The sequence below is a fragment of the Artemia franciscana genome, chromosome 13 (genome assembly GCF_032884065.1).
Source record: "Artemia franciscana chromosome 13, ASM3288406v1, whole genome shotgun sequence".
In the NCBI taxonomy this organism is placed as follows: domain Eukaryota; kingdom Metazoa; phylum Arthropoda; class Branchiopoda; order Anostraca; family Artemiidae; genus Artemia; species Artemia franciscana.
The window spans coordinates 47,321,801-47,334,699 of NC_088875.1; the positions used below are offsets into that span (position 1 = coordinate 47,321,801).

A 12,899-nucleotide genomic window follows, 5' to 3' on the forward strand; every position below is an offset into this window, starting at 1 on the left:
ATTTATTCAAAGCCTCCCTCTTTACACCCTCCCAAGAAGTTCCCATTTCCTTTAAATCTTTCTTTATGACATCTACCCCCAGACGAGGACGACCTGCTTTCCGATTAGCCCTGGACTGTTGGCCGAAAAGGACAATCTTCGGCAATCGGTCATCCTTCATCCGCATAACGTGCCTCAGCCATCTCAATCTTTCTTTCATTATAGCCCTAGAAAGCGGGATCGAACCACATTTTTCGTACAACCTACTGTTTGAAATACGGTCAGTCAGCTGGGTACCCAGAACTATCCGTAGGCAATTTCTATTGAAAACATCTAGCAAATTTTCATCCGTTTTTCAGAGCGTCCATGCTTTAGGGCCATATTTGACCACTGTCATCACTGTACCTTTCAGTGTTCTAATTTTGGTTTGGAGACATATCTTCCGATTCCATACTTTTTTTTTAACTGTGAAAAAAAAGCCTGAGTATTGGCTATTCTACTTTTAACATCTTCACTGCTCCCACCGTCTTTACTAATAATACTACCAAGGTAGGTGAAGCTGCCCACCTGATCAACCTTTTCGTTACCCAACGTCACCTTTTCATCTTCACTTATTCCTAGCATTAGTGACTTTGTCTGATTAACATTAGTTTTCAAATCTATTCTAGCACCCTGAACTCGCAAAACCTATAAAGGTTCATTCATTTTGCTCAAACTTTCATCTAGGATGCTTAAATCATCAGCATAATCTCAGTCGAGCAGAATTCTTCCTCCCCATTTGATTCCGCGGTCTCCCATTGCCTTTCCTGTGCTCCTTAAGACAGAATCCATCAAAATGATCAATACAAAGGGGTATAGAACACAGCCCTGCTTAACTCCTGATTTAATGCAAAACCAGCTGCTAACCTCATTTCCTACCTTAACGCAGCAGTGTTATTCTCGAATAGTAAAAATATTATTATCTTACTCCCTGGAATAGCTTGTTACATGTTAATGTGAATAAAACTCTTTCCAAGAAAGGGGTATTTCAAAGAAAATTAAAGACTCGTATTAAATCCTAGAACAAGCATAACAAAATCAAATGTTAATTCAAACTGAAAATGAAAAGGCATTACTACCAACGAATAAATAAAACCCACAATGAACTGAAGACAAAATGAATAACCATATCATACATACAAAGGAGACAGTCCTTAATTACATCCTTAATACAGACAAAGGAGTTTATAAGTGAACACTAAAGCAAACAGAAATTAAAATGAGTATACAAGTCAAATTTAAAACGAAAAAAAATTACCATACACAGGAGAAGGGCTATCGCCCCAAACTTTCTAAAGACCAGAACGTCGTTTGTGCATTACCGGACGTGACCTTGTATGTCGAGCAGTGTGATTCGTATTCGTCATAATATCAACAACGCCACGATAAAAAAAAAAGCAAAGCTAATCAAGGTTTACAAATAATAGTGGTGCTACTCCCTCCCTCTCAAACCCTCTGTACGGCTTGGTTGTCACATGCATTTTATTAAAATAATTTTAAAATAAAATAATTAAAAAATAATAAATTAAAATAATAAATAATTTTAAATAATAATTAAATAATTAAATTAAATAATTAAAATAATTAAATAATTAAATAATTAAAATAATAAAATAATTTAATAATTTTATTAAAGATAATTCTAAATTGATGTTGTGGTTTTTACTTGTCGAAACATCAACAAGAACAAAGAAGAAAATTTCCATAATTGCTGACATTAAATTCTTAGAAGTTTCTCAGTAAAAAAAAACAACAAGTCTTTTCAACTGAAAGTAAGGAGCAAAATTAAAACTGAAAACGAACAGAAATTATTCCATGTATGAAGGGGTTTGCCCCATCTCAACACCTCGCTCTTTACGCTGAAGTTTTTTTGCACTTTTGAAAAAGTATCCTATTGTTCTAATTAAACGATCCTTGTGTTCTAGGAGTCGTTCTTAAAAAATTGGGACAAAATTCAAACTTTAGCATTTTTTTTGCAACAAATGTAACTTTTACCCAAAAAGAAGTATATTCTTGACAAAGTCGTATCATGGATTTTTGTACGGGGGGGGAGTACAAAAAACCTTAAAAACACATAAAAAATTGTTTATATATATTTTGTTACGTTTTTCATGAGTCGAAAAAAAATCCTGGAGTGGAATTCAAACCCGGTAACCCCGCCCCCAGCTGTTGTTACGGCCTTAATTCTCAGTACTTTACTTTTTATTGACGAAAAAAGAGCCTAGCCTCAATGTCAATCCAGGGACCCGAGATAGGAGTCATATGTTCTGTCATTTTTGTTAGTCGGGTTTGTCATATGTTTTACACCTTAGGCATACTAAAATATACAAATAAAGGGGATTTTTGTAAATAGATTTCTCTACGAGTTACATGTATTTTCCAGTTATATGTGTTAAATGTATTACGGCCTAAATACCAACGTCGTTTGATTTTACTCCTTTTGGGCCATAAGCTTATTAGTGCACCATCAAAATAGTTAAGATGTTGATAATCTTTAATGTTCTATCATTAGTCCTTGCAATCGTAGCTTCAGTATCTTTATTCTAAGCATCAAAGACAAGGGTCCATTAGTGAATTCTTTCAGGGGACTACCTATAATCTGTAGCTGTCGAGAATTTGCGGTTTGATTTTTAAATTTCACTGAAAAAGCGGGGAAATTTTACGTCCCTTATGTCGGCGAGCTTGTCAATCAAAGTGCACCAAAGGGAACTCGGAAAGGGGCCAAATTGCTGAAATGATAATTCCTTTTAGCTGATTTTTAGTGTTTTCTGAGTGGGTATGCTAAAACATTTTTAGGGATTGTCCTTTCCTGAACTTTTCTGCTCCATACAATCTAAAAAAAAGACAGTTCTGCTCCATTCAATCTAAAAAATAAAATTCACATTTTCTGATGATGTAAATTCTATTGAAGCTGAATGTCTCTACTTCTAGGACAAAACGCGAGAAGTGGAATGCTTTTTTTTAAGATTCCCGGGAAATTAGGCATCGGCTTTTATTTTTCTGTCATTCATTCGGAGCTCTTGTTCAAGCTTTATAAGCTGTGGCTAGAACGCCCAATCAATTCTAGATAGTTTACTGTAAGATAGTAGATAGTAGATTTACTAGATAGTAGAACTGTAAGAAGTTTATAAGCTCTTGTCCAAGCTTTACAAGCTGTGGCAAGGCCACCCAATCGATTCTAGATAGTTTACTGTAAGATATTAAGATAGTAGATAGTAGATTTTTTATACTAAGATAGTAGACTAGATAGTAGAACTGTAAGAAGTTTATGATGGACAAGATATGGTGATCCTTTCAGATACATCCTCTTCAGCAAAAAGGTCAGTGATTTTTCGTTCTGGAAATACTTCCAGTTTAAATTTAAAAAATGTCTTATTTGGAGAATATGAAGTTAAATTTAGTATAATCTTAAATTTAGATAAATTTAGCAGTTAAATTTTCGGTTAAAATTTTTACAAATGTCTAGCCAGGTTTCCTAGAATGAGTAACTTCACTATTCCTATTTACCACAGCTTCAGTATTTTGACTGTAACCCTAGTTTTGCTCTGACGCTGGGATTCACAATATGCGTCCATTAAATAGAAGATCAAACGTTAGTTGCCGTCATATCTGCACAGGTTTCAAACTTGTGCAGTAATAACTTTTACAGCTATTATTGTGCAGCTATTATTTTTGCAGCCATTACTAGCTTTTAAATAAAAAAAATCATATTTAGAAAGAGTTACTAAGTGCCTAACAAAGCTAAACTTTGGCTATTATATTGCCATGATGGGCAAGAATAGCCCATGTGCTATGTAAGGGTAAGTAACATTCTGGGTTCTGCCAATTTTCTTTGATGAAAAGGTTGATCGCAAAATTAGGTATAAAACTAGGTTGGTGTACTTGGATCAGGTTGTCTGTGCTTTTCTCTTGGCCTGTTGATTCATTTTCTAAATGTTTTGTTTACCTTCCACTATAAGAAATTTCATGTTTTTAATAGATTCATCTTCCTGAGGGTGGAATGGGGCGGAATTATGAATTTGAAAACGTCACTGGGGCTCAAATTTGTGCTTCATTTTCAATCAGTCATGTATGTGGGGGTAGGTTTGGATCACTCCGTATCCCAAATCTCAGGATTCTAATGACTTTCTAAATATTTCATAAAGTTTGTCCGTTTGTGTGTGTGTTTTTTTTTTTTTTATACTTCCCTCCCCGTGAATAGATGCTCATTCTAGCAACTTCTATCTAGTTTTTTTTTAGTTAGTTTAGTTATTTTTTACCAAACATTGATTTGAAATTCACATTTTAGATGGCTGATATACACAGAGAAAAGCATATCTGATGTAACAAATAGGGTTCTAATTCAGCAAAAAGCGTTAGAAAAACTTCGTCAGTACGTGCAACTTGTTTCTCAGATTCACTCTGCTCCTAAACTCTATGAAGAGGCCATAAGAGAGGTTTTACGGAGGCGGAACTTCATCAAAACCTATTGTAAGGTAAATATGACTCAATTTCTTCCTGTTCAACCTATAAATATCTAGGATTAAAAAAAGTAAAAGACGCAAAGATGAGAAACAAGTAATCTTAGTTACAGATCATTGAATTTACAAGTCCAGAAGACTATAGGTGCACACCGTTGTTACCAGAATTGAAAGATTTATCCTTTAGGGGGGCGGGGGGGGGGCTGTCTTAAAATAATAAAATAAATATTTTAGGACCTAGTTTTTCAATTTTTTCTGATTCTCCATCTTTTGCTTCTTTGCTTACCTGGGAAAAAATCTGACACATACATATGTTTTGGGGAGGCGGTCAACTTTGAAAAATATAGATATGTGAAATATCGAGATAAGGCAAGGAATTATGGAAAAAACTAATAAATGTCAACATTATTTTACAGAAGAGGGGGGGGGGGGTCATTGATCTAAAGTCCGTAATGTCAACAGCAGGTATATTAGTACCTCTATCCCAAAGCCTGTCTAACGCAATGTGTGTAGTGTATGTAACCAAATCACTAAGCGGCTCACTATAGTTACCTAAAAAAGTATAGGTATTTGAATCCTCAACCAAAAACAGTTCCTAGGAAAAACTTATAAAAGAAATTTTTTTGCTCTCCTGTGAAATACCGTTTTTAGTTTTAGCTATGCAACAATATCAGTAGGCGTCATATATATATATATATATATATATATATATATATATATATATATATATATATATATATATAAAGGCATTTTTCAATGAAAATACTCCAAACTTTTTTTTTTTTTTTTTTTTTTTTTTTTTTTTTTTTTTTTTTTTTTTTTTTTTTTTTAGTAGCCTACCCGTTACTACCAAAAAATGCATAACTGTACTTGAAGGTCTTTACTACTAAAAATTGGATTCCCTGATTCTTTAGGGTAAAATGTGGTTGTTTATATGCCTGTCTAATCGTTTCAAAAAATTTAAATTTTATTTTCACTGTCTTTGGTAATTTAAGCTAAAAAGTTAATGAATCTCTATTTTATGTCAGGTTTTGAACGAGGAATGCTAGATTTTTGTAAATCTTTACTGTCGAGATTCAAGCTCGTCCAGTGTCACTTAATATGGAGCTTGATGGCCTGGCCAAACGAACTTTCTCCTTTTTTTTTACATTCACTCTTTACATATTAAAAAAATTTACATATTCAAAATTTACATATTAAATAAAACGCACCGTTTTTTATAAAAAGCCAGCTTATTGTTTGTATGTGTACGCTCTTAAAACGGGGAAGGTAAACGTTTCTCTAGCCCTTCTGTTAATAATTTGATGTAGCTTATATTTTTCTACTGTCTTCACAATCTAATTTTTGGCAGATTGTGGTTTTATTTTTAGTTAGTTCAATCTCCAAAATGGTCTCCAAAAACTTGTTTGGTTTGATTTTTTCTTTCTTAAAATGTGAGTTGAACAAAAAATCGCATTTTGAACTGTTGTCTTTAGGTAATGAAATTGAGATTAGATTTGGCATTTTTGTATTTGTGCATTTTCGTTTCATTCAACTTTGTGGTTTCTATCTGACTTTTTTTTCTCTTTTTTCTACCTTATTTTTCCCTCCTAAAAATTGTTGTCCATTTATTAATTCAGGAATTCGTGAAAGAACCTTTGCTTGAGAGTCTGTTTGTGGTGGTTATTTTTATTTTAGGGTTTTTCCTTTTATGTGTTTAATTGGCAGTCGGGGGGACCTGCTGGTCACCTGGTCGTAAGCCTTAAGCGGTTGTGAGCGCTTTATGTATACTCAAAAAGTAGCTACAAGTCCCCCGCCTGCACTGGCGGGAATGTTTTCTCTTCTTAAGGTCATTCCTCTATTGATTAAAATATTTTAAATAATATAAAAAATAATATTTTGAACGTTACGACGTCGAAAAGCAGCAACTGTAATGACGTTTTGACTGATACATAAGGGCACATCCAGGATATTTCTTGGGGGGGGGGGCAACAAAAACTTTAAAAAATGCATCAAAATCTTGTTACGTTTTTACGAGTCAGTCAAAATTTTTATTTTTGGGCAAGCCCTGTACTCTCCCCTGGACACGGATTTGCTGAAATATTTATACGTTTCGTACTTGACTTGTTAGGACTTCTTCAGGTATGATTGATTGCTGAGGTAGGAAGCTGGTAATTCTTGTTTAAGCTAGGAAGATATATAAAATAGATTAATAGAAAGTTACATACTTTATAGTTAAAAATGTAGTTTAAAAAAGTGTCAATCGTAGTCATATATTGCCTCTGTAGAATCGACTGACAGGGAAAGTATTCACTCGGAATTTAAGATAAAGTTGCAGGAACGAATTGATAAGGTCTGTTGAAGAATTGTGGTATTTTATTAAGGATGTTCGTCTTAAACTGGGACAAATAGAGATGGATGGTATCCATGCTTATGCTAATTTCGCTTGGGGAAGACAAGCAGTTATATTTTTTGTAGTATAATACCATAACATTGACCATAAGTTTACATGATCGTCGTCTCAATCATAACAGTGAAAAGGCACGAAAAAATCCCTCCGAAGGTAATGTTGGAGGTGTAGTCCAAGAGGGAAGGGCCTCATGTTAAACAAAAAGCCTATTTTAAAACTCAGGTCTACCATCCCCTCAGTCTACCGCTCTTTACGCTTATGTTTAGACTAGTGCTTAACTGATAGCACTTTAAAGTGTTAAAAAAACGGTTAGTAACTTGTAAATGTTTTAATTATCCAGGTCCCTTTCAAAACACTTGTATTGAAAATTGTATTGGTTTCAAGCAAGTGTGAATTAATAAATCCTTCTTTTGTCTAGGTATTGTGAATAAATATCTGCACATTTCATCATATTGCTCTTGCTTTAGAGTTGTAGTTGTAGAGCAGGCTTTGTGTGCTGAATTTTGTGCACGAAATTTACGGCCTGATTTCTCACAGTGCCATGGCTCAATTTGGACCACATTACGTCCTGCCCAAAAACGAGGAGTGTACCCCAGAGTTTGTTTTTCTAAAATGAATTAGAAAGCGATAGAGCTCTTCAGAAAATTTTATGTAATGATTGATTTTTCTTATACGAAATGCACGGCCTAATGTCTTACAATCCACCGCCAAATGTGGCCCACATAATGTCCTGCCCAAAAGCAAGGAGTGCACCTCAAGTTTTTCTTCCAAAAATGAATTAGAGAGTGATAAATTTCTTTAGGGGGTCGACATGCTATGAATGAATTTCTTGCACGAAACCCACGATCCGATATCTCACTATGCCAATGCCCAATTTAGCCCACATATCGTCCTGTCCAAAAGTGAAAAGTGCACCTCATTTTTTTTTTTTTTTTGAAAATCAATTAGATAATGAGAAATCTTTTTGGGATGTCTATATGTTTCAATGAATTTCTTTTATGAAAAGCACAACCCAATTTTTTACAACGTCAATGCCTAATTTGGTTTACATAACATTTTCCCCAAAAGCAAGGGATTTACCTTCGGGTTTGTTTTTCTAAAATGAATGAGGAAATAAGACATTTCTTCAGCAGGTTTGTATATACTGATTGAGTTCCTTGCACAAAATTAACGGCCTGATCTCTTTCAACACCACTGCCCAATTTGGTTCACTTAAAGTCCAGCGCAAAAGGAAGAAGTGTCCATCTCAGAGTTTTTTTTTCGAAAACTAGTTAGAAAATGGGAAATTACTTTATCAGGTCTTAAGACACTGAATGAATTACTTACTCGAAACTCACGGCCGAACCTCTCGAAATGTCACGGCCCAAGTCGGTGCACATAGTGTCCGGCCCAAAATTAAGGGATGCACCTCAGAGATTTTTTTTAAATGAATTAAAAATGAAGAATTTTGGTCGCGTTTCTTTATGAAATTTCTTTATTGAATTTGTAGAAGTGTATATATTTCATCCAGGAGCAAGATGAGACAGGTCATCGTTGGGACAATAATTTTTCGATGCTTCTCAAGTCTTGCATTCTTAACTTACTTAATCATCGAGAGTGTCGTCAGGCATCTCCACGTGGGCGGTCAGCATCAAGGGCCTCTGCATCAGACAGCGAAATTACAGCCGGGTCCAGAATTCCTCTTGGAGGTATCCAGCCACTACTGATTGGTTCGAAGTCAAAAAGATTCCGAATCCGGAGTATTGGCAGGTAGCTGCAAAAGATTTCCTAACGAAGTGTCCGCTGGGCAGCCGGATGTGACAAGGGTGACAGAGAAGTTATACTTCTTAGGCGGCTATTGCTGACAAAGTCTGTCCATTGGATTCCCTCTATTCTGTGAAGCCACTTAGACTGTAGAGTGTTGAGACGGCACTGAACAGCTGCCGTTGCAGGCCATGTCTCAACTCCATACGGAAGGATTGAACAGACTGAGGGTCTAAGGACCTTCATTTTGATGGCTTGTTTGATCATTAACTTCTTCCCAACATGGGTCAGCCTACCCAAGACGGCAGAGGCCTTGGGCGCGCGGGCAACAACTTCATGGGCGATGCTGCCGTCCGATAATATCCTAGAACCAAGGTAAGTAGTCAAACACTTCGATTTGGTTCCCGGTGACCGAGTAATTTGATTTTTTGGCGTCGGACTTCGGTTGCACTACCATGACTTTGGCCCTCTTCCAATGAATTAAGAGTCCGGTCCTTACAGCTTCTTCCTGAAGCGTGTTCAGGGCCATGACTAGCTGTGACTTGGAGTTGGCAACCATTGTATTCAGCAAAGTTTCAGTCGGTGACAACTCTCTCCACGTACTTTAGTACAAAGCTCAGCTTCCGTGTCGTGCAATTCATAACATGGTCTGTAATGCAGTTGAATACCTCAGGAGCAACCGGGCAATCTTGCCTGACTCGATTTTATTGGAAAGAATATGCTGTGTCTACCGTTTACTTGCACATAGCTCTCAGTCGCTAGATGCATGGCCCTGAGTAGGCGGGGGTATTGTGACGGTAGGGTTCTTAAGAATAACCTACGAAATTTACTCTGATTCAGGCCCGATTGCAGCAATATTATTGTTCTAAAAACATAAATTTTATAGGTTTTTATGGCACTTGGTATTAACCAAGTGACATATAGCAATCGCAAATTCTGTCGGTCCCGGTTTTGCTACTTTAGGCACTTCCAGGTAAGCTAGGACGATGAAATTTGGCAGGCGTATCAGGGACCCGACCAGATCAAATTAGAAATAGTCGTTATCCCGATTTGACCATCTGGGGGGAGTGGGGGGCACGTTAATTCGGAAAAATAGAAAAATTGAAGTATTTTTAACTTACGAACGGTTGATCAGATCTTAATTAAATTTGATGTTTTGAAGTAGATCGTGTCTCAGAGCTGTTATTTTAAATCCCGACCGGATCTGGTGACATTGGGGGTTGGGGTTGGGAGGGGGAAACCTAAAATCCTGGAAAACACTTAGAGTGGAGGGGTCGGGGTGAAACTTGGTGGGAAAAATAAGCACAAGTCCTAGATACACGATTGACATAACCGGAACGGATTCGTTCTCTTTTGGGTAGTTGGTGGGGGGGGGGTTAATTCTGAAAAATCAGAAAAAATGTTTATCTTACGAACGGTTGATCGGATCTCAATGAAATTTGATATTTAGAAGGATATCGTGTCTCAGAGCTCTTATTTTAAAGCCCGACCGGATCTGGTGACATTGGGGGGGGGAAGTTGGGTGGAGGAAACCTAAAACTTGGAAAACACTTAGAGTGGAGGGGTCGGGATGAAACTTGGTGGGAAAAATAAGTACAAGTCCTAGATACATGATTGACATAATCGGAACAGATCCGCTCTCTTTGGCGTAGTTGGGGGGGGGGGTGTGTTCATTCTGAAAAATTAGAAAAAATGAGGTATTTTTAACTTACGAACGGGTGATCGGATCCCAATGAAATTTGATATTTAGAAGTATATCGTGTCTCAAAGCTCTTATTTTAAGTCCCGACCGGATCTGGTGACATTGGGGGGAGTTTGGTTTTGTTAAACAGGCGGAGATGAGTTTTGCCGAATTCCTTTGGGATTTTATGAGGAAAAATTCATGGAAAACGCTTAGATTGGAGGGATCGGATGAAACTTGGTGGGAAAAATAAGCAGAAGTCTTAGATACGTGATTTACATAATTAAAACGGATTCGCTCTATTGGGGGGGGGGGGTTAATTCTGAAAATTAGAAAAAAAATGACGTATTTTTAGCTTACGAAGGAATGATCGGATCTTCATGAAACTTCATATTTAGAAATACCTCGTGGCTCAGATCTCTTATTTTAAATTTCAACTGGATCCAGCGTAATTGGGGGGGGGCAGTTGGGGGGAACCGGAAATCTTAGAAAATACCTAAAGCGGTGAGATCAGGATGAAACTGGATGGGAAGAATAAAAACCTGTCTAAGACACGTGACTGACATAACCGGACTGGATCTGCTCTCTTCGGTGGAGTTGGGGGGGGGGTAATTTTGAAAATTGAGGTATTTGTAACATACGAAAGGGTGACCAGATCTTAATGAAATTTGATATTTAGAAGGGTCCTGCACTTCCAAGCTCTAATTTTAAATTCCGACCAGATCCTGTGACATTTGGGGGAGTTGGATGGGGAAACCGGAATTCTTGGTAAACGTGAAAATTGGGATATTTTTATCTTACGAATAGGTGATTGGATCTTACTGAAATTTGACATTTGGAAGGAATTCATGTCTCAGAGCTCTTATTTCAAATCCCGACCAGATCTTTTGACATTGGGGGGAGTTAGAGGGAGAAATATTAGAAAACACTTGGAGTGTAGGAATCGGGATGAATCTTGGTGGATAGAATAAGCAAATGTCCTTGATACGTGATTGGCGGAACCGTACTGGATTCGCTCTCTTTGGGGGAGTTGGGGGGGGGGGGTTCAGTGATTTGGTGAGTTTGGTGCTTCTGGATGTGCTAGGACGATGAAAATTGGTTGGCGTGTCAGGGAGCTGCACAAATTGACTTGATAAAGTCGTTTTCCCAGATTCGACCATCTGGGGGGCTAAAGGGAGAGAATAAATTAGAAAAAATTAGGTATTTATAACATTCGAGTGGGTGATCGGATCTTAATGAATTTTGATATTTAGAAGGACATCGGGACTCGAGCTCTTATTTTAAATCCTGACCAGCATTAAGCCTCTTATTTTCCTTTTAAATCAATCTATTGATTCATAGAATTTTGCTAGAGCTCATACCGTATGATCTCTTGGCTCTTAGCTCTTCTTGCCTCGTCACGAGTGCCATATGAGCTCTTAGCTCTTGTTTCTTATTTCAATTATTAAATAATCATTATTTCTTCACAAAAATTTAAAAGCTGCGTTATTATTTGTCTTTAGTAAAATCAGTAGAACATGATATGCTACCATTAAGTTCTGGGCACGATGACATCGTGCTTAGGGTTTGCATATATGTGGAAAAGGGATGGAGGATAGAACAATGCAGATTCGAACTTAAAAATGCTGAAGAAGCTAACTGATCATTTCAGCAATGAGAAATTTTATGTAACTTGAAGTAAAACAAAGTATCTCAGACAGCTTAGATAAAGAGCTTTTGTCCAGGCCCTTGATTTATACCAAGTGTGAGATGAGAAATATTTTAAACATTTAATGAACTAATGCAGTTTCTTAAAGTGGTACTAATGAGGAATAAGAGAAAGAAGAGTATCTAGAGGGTTTTTGCCCCATGTGCTCAATATGGAGCTTCTGCCCAGTCTGCGCGCTCATATAGATGAATCATACCTCTGGTCATCTAAAATTGTTCGGTCATCTAAAAAAGTGCCATCATATTACCATAGTTCCTAAAAAAACTTGGTCCTGGTGAGATGGTGGCATTTTCCTCTTTTGAAGAGGATTTAGTTCAAAAGTGAACGACTTTAAAAGTTTTAACTACATATATATATATATATATATATATATATATATATATATATATATATATATATATATATATATATATATATATATATATATATATATACATATATATATCAGTGAATGTCGAAATTCCTTTTTCTCTGCTTGGATTCAATTAGCTTTGCGTGTCAGCTTTTTCAGTCTCATGGTAAAAGGTTTTGATGGTAAAAGTTAAAGTTAGGTTAGTTTAGGCTAGAGTATGTTAGGTTTTGTTACGGCACTTGGTATTAACCAAGTGACATATAGCAGTCGCCAATTCTGTCGGTCTGTCTGTCGGTCCCAGTTTTGCTACTTTAGGCACTTCCAGGTAAGCTAGGACGATGAAATTTGGCAAGCGTATCAGGGACCGGACCAGATTAAATTAGAAATAGTCGTTTTCCCGATTTGACCATCTGGGGGGGGGGGGGAGTGGGGACCCGGTTAATTCGCAAAAATAGAAAAAATGAAGTATTTTTAAATTATCAGCGGGTGAATGGATCTTAATGAAATTTGATGTTTGGAATGATATTGTGTCTCAGAGCTCTTATTTT

The 12,899-nt window shown here is 36.7% G+C and overlaps 1 protein-coding gene across 4 annotated transcripts in view; it reads left to right on the top strand.

Annotated features, from left to right (window-relative positions):
* Positions 1-12,899, top strand: part of LOC136035019 (RB1-inducible coiled-coil protein 1-like) — a 99,527-nt gene that overhangs the window by 45,908 nt on the left and 40,720 nt on the right. For all 4 annotated transcript variants that reach the window (XM_065716602.1, XM_065716603.1, XM_065716604.1 and 1 more), the window contains one exon: positions 4,307-4,493. In XM_065716602.1, the coding sequence (XP_065572674.1) occupies positions 4,307-4,493 (187 nt within the window). The remainder of the gene's footprint in view (positions 1-4,306; positions 4,494-12,899) is intronic.